At 40.1% G+C, this 15680-nt stretch overlaps 1 protein-coding gene across 2 annotated transcripts in view; it reads right to left on the bottom strand.

The window, feature by feature from the left end:
- LOC136877215 (alpha-tocopherol transfer protein-like) overlaps positions 1-14737 on the bottom strand; it is an 86346-nt gene extending 71609 nt beyond the window's left edge. For both annotated transcript variants that reach the window (XM_067151061.2, XM_067151062.2), the window contains exon 1: positions 14661-14737. In XM_067151061.2, coding sequence (XP_067007162.2) covers positions 14661-14692 — 32 coding nt within the window. In that variant the 5' untranslated portion in view covers positions 14693-14737. The remainder of the gene's footprint in view (positions 1-14660) is intronic.
- Positions 14738-15680: the final 943 nt, after the last annotated feature.

Raw genomic sequence — 15680 nt, 5'->3', positions numbered from 1 at the left:
GAGGCGCAGGTTTTAACGCTATTCGATTCTGTGCTACTCTGTCAAACGTTGGGTTTGAACCTCTGGCCCCCAAGGTTACTGTTGACACGCCGCATATTGACGGTGATGGTTTGATGTGATAGTATGGTAGAACACGTTATGTGATTTAACTGCGACCCGTGTGGGTGGTTAAATGAAGTCAGGTGCGTATGTGAGATGTGTCTTTCCTCACTTATTTTGTGGCCATTTGCTGCTATGTGTAGAAGCTTGAAAGTCCCTTTGTGAAAGAAGGTAAGGTAAGACGTCTAGCGGTAGTTTGTTTACAAGTTTTTTTTGATGTGGGAGGGGGCTCCAGACCCGACTGCAGGTCAATGTTCGCCTGCTCTGTATTGGGGTGAGCTCGGCCATTTTTAAATCGCTCTGGAGGTCGGTCATTCTCCTTTGACAGGGAAGCCTTTTGCAAACACTGTGCGTCATTTATTTTACCCATTTTACCTCGTGTTCCTTTCTTGTTTGATTCGCATTCTTAGGGTTGTATATTCTACTAATGTGATCTTGGCACTATGCTACTGTTATGATTGCCCTGTTGACACAAAGTTCTGCCTGGTGGACGTGGGTTCACGTCCGTGTAAATATGAAATTGAGGGCGCTAGAGTAGGTTACCTGAGATTATTTTTATTACTTATTGTGCTGCTATTTTTGTGTATATAAATATCCCGGTATGGGAGGAAACTTTCATAATAGCGATAATCTCTGCGGGTATCCTTGATTCTACCATTATATCATTTTATGTCGCAGGCATAGGGATGCAGTTTCCATGTGGGAGAACACATCCGGTTTTTTCTTGGTTCACAGATCGACAAACTTCAGCGTAACGTCATCACCCAGATTGTATTTTCTTTGTTTTCCTTTTAATTTGTAGATGTGAGCCTTTGGCGCACTTATTTTGGCACTACAGGTGCAATCTTTGTAATTAACTTGTGTTATGAATACAAACTTATGATCACAGCGAAAGTGTTCCTCATTTCGTAGTTTAATGTAGTATATGAGTTCCCCATGATCCTCTCGTCATAAGAACCCAATTATCGACCATTTCTGCCGACTGTAGCTGAGCTGGTGCCCGTATGCAAGAACAGAAGAGCAGGTAGGTATCATCCTGCAGTATTAATGTGCCCTGTAGGGTATAATACTAAGTTACTGAAGTTATTACGTCCACCAAAATAACTGCAGTCGTTAAGTAAAATTGGAATGTTTTCTATAGTAGAAACAAGTCCGGCACCGCGGTGTAGGGGGCAACGCGTCCGCCTGTCACCCGGTGGCACCGGATTCGATTCCCGGCCGGGTCAGGCGTTTTACATTGTAATGATTAATATCCCTGTCCTGGGGACTGGGTGTTTGTGACGTCCATAATCTTCCTTTCCTCACACAGAACGTTCCACACTACCGCCATTCCAATTACACGCAGGTTCATAAAATATGGTACCAGTAGGGGCACATGATCCACATGGGTCGACGTCCCGAAAAAATAGCATTATAAAAAATAGTAGAAAGATGTATTATTCTCATTTATACAACCATTATTTTCATGTATACAAAATAATACCACGATCTGCCTCAAAAAGGTAGACGGCTCGTCCGAGGCACTAACAGTTCATAAAGAAAATTGATTGTAATTCCTGTAGAAAATATGATTGTATGTTGTAACCTTCAATGATAAAAATTTGACATTTTAAAAATTTTGCTTCGAAATGAAAATGTATGTACGTGAATCTTAAATGAATTCTGTAGGGTTTTACCTTTCAATGTTGGAAACATTTACTAGTAGGGGTCCCCAGACTACGAGAAACGTAAAATTAAGCAATTTACTCAATTGTGCCGAAATTTGTAGAGCTAAAGGGTGCGGAAACGGTTTCACATTGTGATTCTTGGATAGATAAATCAAACTAAAGAACGAAAATCACTTCCTAAATGCAGTTCAGGAAATAGTTTACTCGTTTCCTTTTGGATTCAAATTCTAGCCAAGTTAACTTATTACCATAATGATTTCTTTAATGTGTTCCTTGGTTCAATACCCTCATGCGTTTTTGATTCTTTTGAAGAATGTCCACACCGAATGTACTTATAAGGGCTTAAGTGAAACTCTGCATTGACTCACATTACTCTGCGCTCGTAGTGGTAGAAAAAGGCAAACTGTTAACTATTCGACTAGATAACGATGATTAACAAAGAATTGTAATTTTCAGGAATAAATGAAGAATATTCTCATAAAAGCAAAGTCATCTCCGTACAGGCCATGAAGGGCCTTGGAGGTAAAGGCTTCCTCTGTCCATAACCTCGGTACGTGATGAGGTAGAGTGGTTAGCCCTTGTCCACATGAATTAACCTGGTACTCATTTTTGGTGTAGGCTGAGTGAACCTCAGGGCCATACGCACCTCAGGAAGTGGAAATCTTATTTCTTAAATTTTACGACTTCTTGACGGGGCTTCGAACCCACGTCCTTCCGGGCGAGCCTCGGTCAGGCAGCCCCTAATATATTTTCATACACTATTATATTTTATTTACCTAAAATTCGTAGGTCATATCCCTGGGATGTTTTCAACAGTGAGTTGCTTGTCTGAATTGATAGAACTGTGGATTATTGCTGGTCGTTGTGTGATCAGGGTCACGCAGCTGTCAGCTTGCATTCAGGAGGTAGTGGGTTCGATTTCTACCGTTGGCAGACCTGATGATTTTCCGTGGTTTTTTATTTTCACACAAGGCAAATGCTGTGGCTGAACCTTAATTAAGGCCACGACCGTCGCCGAAAACCTTCGATGTTAAACCACGCAACGCCCACGACGGGATTCGAACGCACCATCACTCGAGCCAACTCGCTCCTTCTTTGTACTATTACGAAAGGACCAAGCTCCTCACACTCACCGAATGTCAGTGTGTCGACTGGCACTCGGCACACTCCTGACTGCCACATGGTTTAGGGTAACTGATCACACACCAGCTAGTGGCAGCGTTTGACGTTCACCAGCGATTTGTGCGGTTTATGAGCGGATGTCTGCAGTCCTCGTAACTCCTGCCCGTGGTCACAATACGTGGCACTGCTGAATTGACACACCATGTCATGATATTTACTTGCACTACTTCCTTCAGTGTTCGGCGCTCACTACTGGTCAACATACGAGTCTTACGTGACTGTGGCTATGTCTTCCCTTTCCACTTCACAGTCGGACAATCGTTTGGGGAAATTTAGAAAGGCTTAATTGACTCTGACTGACTGCTTACTGATGTGGCAACTAACAGCGTAGTTTAAGAAAACAAAAGTTTTTTATTTATTTATTTATTTATTTATTTATTTATTTATTGTCTTGTTTTATATGGCGGGACTCAGGCTATGAAGCCTGCTATTCTGTCCGAACATACATACACCTACATGAAGAGTTAAATATACACTAAATTATCTACTGTTTAATATCTTAAGGTAGCAATTAAATGTTTTAATTAATGTAATACTTATCTATGATCTAATCCTACTATGTTATAAGAAATTATTATTATCCATTAACCAGGTTTGACAGAGTTTCTTAAAGCGGAGGTGGTTTGACACGCTCCTAATTTCAGCAGGTTCGCACGGAACTTCATTTTACAGGCAGATATAAAGGTACGCCGTCATATAGCATCGATACACATTACAAGACGTCAGATTGGAATGTAATTTTTTTTTTTTTTTTTTTTTTTTGCGGATATGTAGACCTCCAAAACCGACAAGGAAGTGCGCTTGAAGGTGAAATTGCACAAATTATTAAATAAATGCATTTATTTTAGATTAGTGCATACATTTCAAATTTCGGATTTATTGTGCAGGTTTTCGGCTTATATTACGTGTATTTTAACATGTTTACAAGCAGTCTTCAAGAAAATGCAAAGTAATTAAGCCCATGAAACGGTTCAAAGGGAACAAGACACACTTCAAAATCATAGCAGCTAGAATCAATCAAGAAGCTAGAAACACGTGGGTTGCTTCTTGGCTATTCACTGGACATTATGGAGAATGTGAATCGTGAACTGGAAGGTATCCCAAGAAACCTCAGACTCCGTCTATAAACAAAATATCGCGATGTCGTTGAATCGCTTTCTATTCAGGCGCTCCTTGAACGGTCAGAAGAGATGGAAATCACTGGCTGCTAAGTCAAGGTAGTACTACTACTTCTATTACGTCTAAATATTTTCATTCCTCCCCTGAAGGGGGAGGCGGACCTCCTAGACGGTGACGCGTATCAAAGGCCAGGAGATCTGTGGTGAAGGTGAGGGGGTTGGTGGCCGTGCCCTTTACTAGGAACCGTTCCGGCATCGCCTTAGTGCAGGAGAATGGAAAACCGAGGAAAACCATTCCCAGGACAACCGACGGTGGGGACCAGCCCCTCTCCGTCTTCCGAATACAGAGACGTAGAGCTACGGTAGAGCCTTGGCCACTTGTCGGCCGACAGGACGTCAATTGGACTGCATCGCGATTGACCTGTCTAAGGCATTTGATAGGGCAGATCATGGGAGACGACTGGCAAAAATGAGTGCAATTGGACTGAGTGACGGAATGGGTGGCTCTGTTTCTAGAAAACAGAACTCAGAGAATTAGAGTAGGTGAAGCTTTATCTGTCCCTGTAAAAATTAAGAGGCGAATTCCTCAAGGCAGTATTATTGGACCTTTATGTTTTCTTATATATATCAACGATATGTGTAAAGAAGTTGAATCAGAGATAAAGCTTTTCGCAGATGATGTTATTCTCTACAGAGTAATAAATAAGTTACAAGATTGTGAGCAACTGCAAAATGACCTCGATAATGTTGTGAGATGGACAGTAGGCAATGGTATGATGATAAACGGGGATAAAAGTCAGGTTGTGAGTTTCACAAATAGGAAAAGTCCTCTCAGTTTTAATTACTACGTTGATGGGGTGAAAGTTCCCTTTGGGGATCATTGTAAATACCTAGGTATTAATATAAGGAAAGAACTTCATTGGTGTAATAACATAAATGGAATTGTAAATAAAGGGTACAGATATCTGCACATGGTTATGAGAGTATTTAGGGGTTGTAGTAAGGAGGTAAAGGAGAGAGCATATTTGTCTCTGGTGAGACCCCAACTAGAGTATGGTTCCAGTGTATGGGACCCTTATCAGGATTACTTGATTCAGGAACTGGAAAAAAATCCAAAGAAAAGCAGCTCGATTTGTTCTGGGCGATTTCCGACAAAAGAGTAGCGTTAGAAAGATGTTGCAAAGTTTGGGCTGGGAAGAGTTGGGAGAAAGAAGACGAGCTGCTCGACTAAGTGGTATGTTCCGAGCTGTCAGTGGAGAGATGGCAGGGGAGGACATCAGTAGACGAATAAGTTTGGATGGTGTCTTTAAAAGTAGAAAAGATCACAATATGAAGATAAAGTTGGAATTCAAACGCCAACACGCTAACCATTTAGCCATGGAGCCAGACTTTTTGTAGGTATCGAACAGATATATCGTAATGTCTAAATTAAGTCAAGATCGGCGTGATATTCCTGTTATTTGAAGTTTGATATTTGTTAGAAGTTCGTTCCAGTAGTTTACGTAGTTTCAGTTCGAAGATGAATCCGTTTAATAAGCCACGATATAAAAATGAAATATAAAATAAAATGAGATCAAGATGGGCTATATAAAATTGTGTAAGAAATTACTCTGAGATCAAATATAAATCCAATAGCCATGATGAGGAAAAGACGATCCAGCAGCGACAGTGTTAAATAAATGAGTGGAATGAATTCCGGGATGATAAGGTAGTGAATGGATTCCGGGACGATGTAGTAGGCCTTCCCCGAGGAAATAATGTGTAAGTGCCCCGAGGAAATAACAGTGAATGAGCTCCGGGATGATGCCCGAGGAAATAATGTGTTAGAATGTCGTGGCATTTGCAATGTCCAGGACCGGGCGAGTTGGCCGTGCGCGTAGAGGCGCGCGGCTGTGAGCTAGCATCCGGGAGATCGTGGGGTCGAGCCCCACTGTCGGCAGCCCTGAAAATGGTTTTCCGTGGTCTCCCATTTTCACACCAGGCAAATGCTGGAGCTGTACCTTAATTAAGGCCACGGCCACTTCCTTCCAATTCCTAGTCCTTTCTCATCCCATCGTCGCCATAAGACCTAACTGCGTCGGTGCGACGTAAAGCAAGAAGCAATGTCCAGGGTTCGAAGACCGCTTGGTTCGAGCAATTATGTGACCTCAAAACGTTAGATGTTATGATAAATAAATTTATTTGAAATGAGTATATTGTAATCTAGCTTGTTTGAAAGTGATCCTTCCCATGTAGAATTACCGCAGGTATAGAAATGACAGGTGTGAAGCGGCTAGGAGGACCGGCAAGCCGTTAGACCGAAGGGATGTAATATTTTTAGAACACTGCTAGCCCGTTATCAGACAACTGGGAATATTTAAGAAGGTCAAAAGTAAGAATAATATATTATGTAAACCACGTACATAAACGATAGACACGATATTTTGTATACTGGATTAATTTTGACTGTGGACTGTACAATTTGTTTTACGTCGCAGATAGGTCTTATGGCGGCGATGGTTGCAGGAAAGGGCTAGGAGTTGGAAGGAAGCGGCCGTGGCCTTAATTCAGGTAAAGTCCCAGCATTTTCCTGGTGTGAAAATGGGAGACCACGGAAAGCCTCTTCAGGGCTGCCGAGAGTGGGATTCAAACCCAATGTCTTCCGCATGCAAGCTCACAGCCGCGCGACTTTAACCGCACAGCCAACTCGCCCGGTAAGTCCGCGTTAGTAGCTATTGATAATATGGTGATGTTTATTGTGACACTGTCCATTGACGTTACTCTTTTCAGTTCAGTTTGTTGGTACCGTTCATAAACGGTCAGATTAAATTTCCAAAAGTTCATCCTTGTTGGTTTATTCAATTTAAATTAGTTTATTATAAACTAGCATAATCTGAAAGCTATTTGTGTGTTAACTTAAATGTAAACCCAAGTTTTAAATTATTTTGATAAATATTTCAGTTCAGTGGAACAATCTATACATATAAAAAATCTTGTACTGACTGACTGACTGACTGACTGACTGACTGACTGACTGACTGACAGATTCATCATCGCCGAGCCAAAACTACTGGACATAAAGAAAAGAAATTTAAGGAATACATTCATATTAACATGTTGGTGCTCGCTAAGGAAGGATTTTAGGATATTCCGTCGCTAAGGGGGTGCAAAGGGGGGGGGGGTGAACTTTTAAAATGAGGATATGTATATCTCAAAAACTTAAAAGTTTACAGACGTAAAAATTGGTATTTGAAATCTCCTTTAAAAATAAAGAAACACGTATTTTTGTGTTTTGGGAAAATCCGATGAATAGGGGGTGAACAGGAGTGACAAACGGGGTAAATTTTTAAAAAGTTTATATCTACAAATTATCTCAGACACGTAACAATTTACAGATTTGAAAACTGGTATTTGGAATATCCTGTAAAAGTAAAGAAACAAATATTTTTTCAGGAAATCCACTTAAGAGGAATTGAAAAAGGGGGTAATTTCTTAAAATTAGCGTATCTACAATATATCTCAAAACTTAACGTGAAAATTGGTATTTGGAATCTCCTTTAAAAATAAAGAAACACGCATTTGGTGGGGGAATCAATTTGGTAGGGGATGGGATGAAAACGGAGATGAATTCCTTTTACGAGGATACATATATCCCAAAAACTCAAGATGTTACAGTCGTGATAATTGGTATTTGGAAACTCTTTTAACCCGCGAGTGGTCGCTAGCCGAAATGTAACGTGAGTGGTCGCGCTTGAGACTTTCTCTCACATTAATATAAATATGACATTTTTGACAGTTTTGTGGGACGTAAGGCTGAAATTTACTAGTGAAATAAAACGTAAGTTCTACCTTATATATTTGAGATAAAAATGAAATGATTAGCTGAGAGAGAGAGAGAGAGAGAGAGAGAGATGGCGTATGGCTTTTAGCGCCGGGAGTATCCGAGGAGAAGTTCGGCTCGCCAGATGCAGGTCTTTTATTTGACTCCCGTAGGCGACCTGCGCGTCATGATGAGGATGAAATGATGATGACGACGACATATACACCCAGCCCCCATGTCAACAAAATTAACCAATTAGGGATAAAATTCCCGACCGCGCTGGGAATCGAACCCGGGACTTCTGTGACCAAAAGCCAGCACGCTAACATTTAGCCATGGAGGCGGACATGATTAACTGTTTATTAAAGACACAAAATACTACTTAAAATAACATATGGAATGTACATAAAAATAACCTCCGTCCTGAAGTTGTAAAAAATAAAATCTCACAGAGGCATTATATCCAGTAATATTTACGTACAAAGCAAGGTTTCTGAACACAATTACATTTTCAAAAACAAGAAGTGCTAATAATACAAATACTAACGCGTACAGCAGGAGTAAGTTTCCCGCTCCACTTCAAAATAACATCAACGTCAATGGTCGCGCGGTGAGAGAAACTCTCACGCAGCGCGCACGGATACAGAGGAACCTTTGTTCTGACTAGGTGAAGGGGTGCTTACCCTTCAAATGTGAATAGCTCTACTCACGAAAGTTATAAACTCAGCTAGACGAGGGAACAGTCACCTCTCTTTCATCACTGTGAAGTAATATCACAATAATAAATAATGTGAGAGAAAATCTCATATAGCGACCACTCGCGGGTTAAAGAAACGGGTACTGTTTGCTTTTGGAAAATTCACTTGAGTGGAGAGTGTGAAATGGATTTTAAAAAATCGGATTCTTTTTTCGGGAGAAACTTATATCTCAAAACTGAAAGTTACAGACGTGGAAATTGGTATTTGGAATCTCCCTTAAAAATAAAGAAACGCGCATTTTTTTGGGTGGGTAGATTCCAACTTAGCGGGCGGCGGTGGAGTGAAAAATGTGCTGAATTCTTTTCATGAGGATGCTTATATCTCAAAAACTGAAGATGTTAGAGGCATGAACTTTTGTATTTGTAATCTTCTTTCAAGGTAAAGAAACACGTGTTCTTTTGTCTTTGGAAAATCCACTTAAGGGGGGTGAATGAATTGAAAAATTAGTTGAATTCTTTGTATGAGGATAATTATATCTCAAACACTAAAGATGTTAAAGACGTGAAAACTGGTCTTTGGAATCTCCTTTAAAAACAAAGAAACACGCACTTTTGGCAAGGGGGGAATCAGTCTATCGGGTAGGAAAAGGGGGGGGTCAAAAAGGAGTTGAACTACGTTAATAGGATACTCATATCTCAAAAAATGAAAATGTTACAGACGTGAAAATTAGTATTTTTGATCTCCTTTAAAAATAAAGAAACGCGCATTTATCTTTTTCGGAAAACCGACGTAAGGGGTGTAGGGTTGAAAATAAGTAAATATGGTGTTGAAATATGTTTATGAGGACACTTTATCTTAAAATTGAAGCTGTTTGAGACGTGAAAGTTGGAACTTTGAATTTCCTTTCAAATAAAGAAACACGTATTTTTTGTTTTTTTGTTTTTGGAAAGGTCTCTTAAGGCGGCAGAGGGATCGAAAGAAGTGAAGAAGAAGAAGAAGAAGTTGAATTATTTTTTGAGTATACATTTATATCAAAAACTGAAGGTATTACAGACACACAGACATGAAAACTGGTATTTGGAATCTCCTTTAAAGATAATGAAACACGTATTGTTTTGTTTTTGGAAAATCCATTTAAGGGGCTGAAAGGAATTGGAAAAACGGGTGAATTTTTAAAATGAGTGCCGGTATATGTACATTATATGTCAAAAACTTAACATATTAGGGACAAGAAACTTGGTATTTGGAAAGTCCTTTAAAAATACAGGAACATGTACCTTTCTGTTTGCGGAGAAGGCACTTAACGGGGCGTGAAAAGAATTGAAAAACAGTTGAATTATTTTTACTAGCAATTACCCGCGGCTTCGCTCGCGTGGATTTCGTAATTTGATCAAAGTAATCGTTCCTCGGCATTGTAATAAAAGACATTATCTGAAAATTCCTAAAGTATAAAATCTAAGACGACCATGTGACATAGAACTGTATATGTGAGAAACAGTCTTCTCTCAAGTCGAAAAAATAAATACATGTTACTTTATTTTTAAAGGAGTTTCCAAATATCTATTCCCCCATCTGTAATATACTTTGAGATACACATAAGTATCCCCATAAAAAAGAATTGAACCCCTTGATCAGTCCTTCCCCCACCCCCACCCCCATTTAAGTGTATTTTCCGGAAACAAAAATTCAAGTTTCTTCATTTTTAAAGGAGATTCCAAATACCAATTTTCACGTCTGTAACAGCTTCAATTTTAAGACAAAGTGTCCTCATAAATATATTTCAACACTATATTTACTTATTTTCAACCCCACACCCCTTACGTCGGTTTTCCGAAAAAGATAAATGCGCGTTTCTTTATTTTTAAAGGAGATCAAAAATACTAATTTTCACTTCTGTAACATTTTCATTTTTTGAGATATGAGTATCCTCATAAACGCAGTTCAACTCCTTTTTCACCCCCCCCCCCTTTTCCTACCCGATAAACTGATTCCCCCCTTGCCAAAAGTGCGTGTTTCTTTGTTTTTAAAGGAGATTCCAAATACCAATTTTCACGTCTTTAACATCTTTAGTTTTTGAGACATAAGTATCCTCATACAAAGAATTCGACTAATTTTTCAATTCATTCACCCCCCTTAAGTGGATTTTCCAAAGACAAAAGAACACGTGTTTCTTTACCTTAAAAGAAGATTACAAATACAAAAGTTCATGCCTCTAACATCTTCAGTTTTTGAGATATAAGCATCCTCATGAAAAGAATTCAGCACATTTTTCACTCCAACGCCGGCCGTTAAGTTGGAATCTACCCACCCAAAAAAATGCGCGTTTCTTTATTTTTAAGGGAGATTCCAAATACCAATTTCCACGTCTGTAACTTTCAGTTTTGAGGTACCTCACCCGAAAAAGAATTCGATTTTTTTTTTACTTCCTTTCACACTCCCCACATAAGTGAATTTTCCAAAAGCAAACAGTACCCGTTTCTTTAAAAGAGTTTCCAAATACCAATTATCACGACTGTAACATCTTGAGTTTTTGGGATATATGTATACTCCTAAAAGGAATTCATCTCCGTTTTCATCCGCCCCCTACCAACTTGATTCCCCCACCAAATACGTGTTTCTTTATTTTTAAAGGAGATTCCAAATACCAATTTTCACGTTAAGTTTTGAGATATATTGTAGATACGCTAATTTTAAAGAATTACCCCCTTTTTCAGGTCCTCTTAAGTGGATTTTCTGAAAAAATATTTGTTTCTTTACTTTTACAGGAAATTCCAAATACCAGTTTTCAAATCTGTAAATTGTTACGTGTCTGAGATAATTTGTAGATATAAACTTTTTAAAAATGTACCCCGTTTGTCACTCCTGTTCACCCCCTATTCATCGGATTTTCCCAAAACACAAAAATACATGTTTCTTTATTTTCAAAGGAGATTCCAAATTTCAATTTTCATGTCTGTAACATCTTCAGTTTTTGAGATATAAGTCTCCTCATGAAAGGTGTTCAACCCACTTTTCCCCTTTACGTTTTTCTTTATTTCTAAAGGAGATTTCAAATATCAATTTTTACGTCTGTAAACTTTTAAGTTTTTGAGATATACATATCCTCATTTCAAAAGTCCCCCCCCTTTTCACCCCCTTAGCGACGGAATATCCAAAAATCCTTCCTTAGCGAGCACCTACATGTTAATATGAATGTATTCCTTAAATTTCATTTCTTTATGTCCAGTAGTTTTGGCTCGGCGATGATGAATCAGTCAGTCAGTCAGTCAGAACAAGTTTTTTTTATATATAGATGAGGACACTTATATCTTAAAAACTGAAGATGTTACAGACGTGAAAATTGGTATTTGGAATCTCCTTTAGAAATGAAGAAACTTGAATTTTTGTTTCCGGAAAATACACTTAAATGAGGATGGGGGTGGGGGAAGGACTGATCAAGGGGTTCAATTCTTTTTATGGGGATACTTATGTATATCTCAAAGTATATTACATATGGGGGAATAGATATTTGGAATCCCCTTTAAAAATAAAGTAACATGTATTTATTTTTTCGACTTGAGAGAATACTGTTTCTCACATTTACAATTCTATGTCACATGGTCGTCTTAGCCCCAAAAAAAGGTAATACCACAAACATGGTTTACAAAGAATTTCTGGGGTAAATGAACGAAATTTTGGGGGGTTTTATACTGTAGGAATTTTCAGATGATGTCTTATTACAATGCCGATGAACGATTACTTTGATCAAATTACGAAATCCACGCGAGCGAAGCCGCGGGTAATTGCTAGTATTCTATAGGCCTATAATTTCAAATAATCAATTAGTAAAGTAACTTATTTCTGGGTGTCTGGTTGTGATAAAAGCATGGTGATATTAGGAATTGATAACATTGAATTTTGTAGCACCATACCTTACCAAGGAGCAAGTTAGCTTGTGAAGTAAAATGTCCGTTTTATGCATAATTAACCGGTTCAAATTTAACCGGAGGTTGTTTCGGCTCAATTAAGGGCCCATTCGGTATTTTGCGTGGTATTTTTCGATCGATGGATAACCCTAGTTTAAGAAAAATTTGGAGTCCGGTTGCGGAAACTAAATCTTCACGGACATTTTTTTGTTATTGAATTCTATTGTGGAATGTCAATTAACGTTTATTTTAACTAAATAATAATAAAACTATCTCTTCCGAGGTCTTTTTTATCCAAATTTAAGTCAAATTTGTGTCAGCTGTTTCGTCAATACAAAAAAAGTTTCCATTCGATGCTTCACGTCTATCGGAGGTAGTATTAATTCCTTTTATAATAAATCCATTTGAGCCCAGTTCTTAAATTTTATTTAAAGTAAAATTAGATTTCCTTATGCCACCCGCCGATTCATGTCAATAAGTGATTTAAGGACCCGGAACCCCCTGAGACTAGAAGAACCTACCTTTAATAGACCCAGAGGCATATGGTGACAATCAATAAGCAATGGTTCAGTAGAGTGCCTGCCCCCACCCGGAGGCACGGATTTCGATTCCCGGCCATGTCAGGGGTTTTCACCTATATCTGATGGCTGGTTCGAGGTCCACTCAGCGTACGTGTTACAATCGAGGTGAGATGGTGGCCCCGGTCTAGAAAGCCAAGATTAACGGCCGACAGGATTCGTCCGCCGACTACACGACACCTCGCAATCTGCAGGCCTTCGGGCTGAGCAGCGGTCGCTTGGTAGGCCATGGCCCTTAATGGCTGTTGCGCCATGGAGTTCTTTTTTTCTTTTAGGTTGAGCACAAAATGTGTCACCAGAGGTCGGCATCATACAACATGAAGTGTCGCATGGACTTTTTGCCCCTCTTGAAAAATCGATTACAACTGCGGGGTTTGAACCCGCGATGCTGGGATTCGTAGGCCGACACTCTACTACTGATCCACGGAGGCAGCTTAAATGGTGTTGAAGTTAAAACAATGAAAAACAGACCCAGAGACAGCTCAAACTCAAAATGTGAAGGCGAGAAAGTACAGTATAAGGAACACATATACGAAGAGGGGTGCACATCGAGGCAACTGCTATACTCTATGTGATAGGTGGAAGGAGATTACATTGGCACTGAGACGTGCAGAGAAAGGATGACACCCCTATACTAGATATCGCAAAAGAAATTGTGCCTGCGGGTAAGAGGATAAACGGTCGTCCGTAAACGAACAGGTCGCACAACTTACTGACATCCATGCAAAACTATTGCTTGATACAAGAACGATGCTAAAGGTACAGAGAAAGGGAAAAGTGTGTTAGAGTTTTGTTGTGTGTACTAATTTCTTTTTAATCCTGTTTGTTCTTCTTTCTTTCTTTCTTAATCTGTTTACCCTCCCGGGTCGGTTTTTCCCTCGGACTCAGCGAGGGATCCCACCTCCACCGCCTGAAGTGCACTGTCCTGGAGCGTGAGCCTTTGGGTCTGGAGATACAACTGGGAAGGATGACCAGTACCTCGCCCAGGCGGCCTCACTTGCTATGCTGAACAGGGGCCTTGCGGGGGATGGGAAGATTGGAAGGGATAGACAAGGAAGAGGGAAGGAAGTGGGTGTGCCCTTAAGATTAGGTACCGTCCCGGCAATTGCCTGGAGGAGAAGTGGGAAAGCACGGGAAACCACTTCGAGGATCTTTGAGGTGGGAATTGAACCCACCTCTACTCATTTGACCTCCCTAGGCTGAGTGGACCCCGTTCCAGCCCTCGTACCACTTTTCAAATTTCGTGGCAGAGCCGGGAATCGAAACCGGGCCACCGGGGGTGGCAGCTAATCAGACTAACCACTACACCACAGAGGCGGACGTTATTATTATTATTATTATTATTATTATTATTATTATTATTATCATCATCATCATCATTACTCTTACTGCCCTGCAACACTGCCGCTCTAGAAAACGAAACAAAAGTTCATGATGTATTTACTCGTTACGTATGACTCAGACCAAGAGTGTATATTTACGAACTGGTGTTAGATTTACGATCTTTCAGCTTGCTTCTTAAATACACAAATCGTTTATACACAGTGTGAGGTAAATAATGAAACTGATAACCATAACCTACAGTAGGCCAATAGTTGTGAACACTTAACTTACTTTGAAAGGTCCCTGAAGACTGCTGTCGACATTATAAGCTCTCACTGAACATTGCTCCCCTTATCTGCCAGGCAGCGATACCATACTTCAAAGTACAACAAGGAACAAAACAGCGTGTGTGGCTGATAAAACTTCGTTTCTTTTTATCACTCATCAGATCTTGAAAGTTCTTACCTCGAAAATCAAGTAGCCGACACCGAGTGAGTGTGTTCAGATTAAATCAATAAGAAAAGGAACTGGTCATGAACATTTTACACAAAACCTTGTCAACAAAATGAAAGATAGCCTAATCCTGATTAGGGACTATATCCGTGGTAGTGATGATAATAATAATAATAATAATAATAATAATAATAATAATAATAATAATAATAATAATAATGAGAATAATAATGACAATAATAATAATCATAATTTACCCTCGTCCGCCTCTGTGGTGTAGTGGTTAGCGTGATTAGCTGCCACCCACGGAGACCCGGGTTCGATTCCCGGCTCTGTCACGAAATTTGAAAAGTGGTATGAGGGCTGGAACGGGGTCCACTCAGCCTCGGGAGGTCAACTGAGTAGAGGTGGGTTCGATTCCCACCTCAGCCATCCTGGAAGTGGTTTTCCATGGTTTCCCACTTCTCTTCCAGGCGAATGCCGGGATGGTACCTAACATAAGGCCACGACCGCTTCCTTCCCTCTTCCTTGCCTATCCCTTCCAATCTTCCCATCCCTCCACAAGGCCCCTGTTCAGCATAGCAAGTGAGGCCGCCTGGGCGAGGTACTGGTCATTCTCCCCGGTTGTATCCCCGACCAAGAGTCTGAAGCTCCAGCACACTGCCCTTGAGCCGGTAGAGGTGGGATCCCTCGCTGTGTCCGAGGGAAAAGCCGACCCTGGAGGGTAAACAGATGATGATGATGATAATTTACCCTCACATATACCAGCTAATTGGAATGAATTCAAATATTTAGTACACCTTGGCCTGGCCTACCAAGCGACCGCTGCTCAACCCGAAGGCCTTCAGATTACGAGGT

This window comes from Anabrus simplex, chromosome 7 (genome assembly GCF_040414725.1).
Source record: "Anabrus simplex isolate iqAnaSimp1 chromosome 7, ASM4041472v1, whole genome shotgun sequence".
Classification (NCBI taxonomy): Eukaryota; Metazoa; Arthropoda; class Insecta; order Orthoptera; family Tettigoniidae; genus Anabrus; species Anabrus simplex.
The sequence above is the reverse complement of the archived record's forward strand: the minus strand, read 5'-3'. Positions and strand labels throughout refer to the sequence as shown.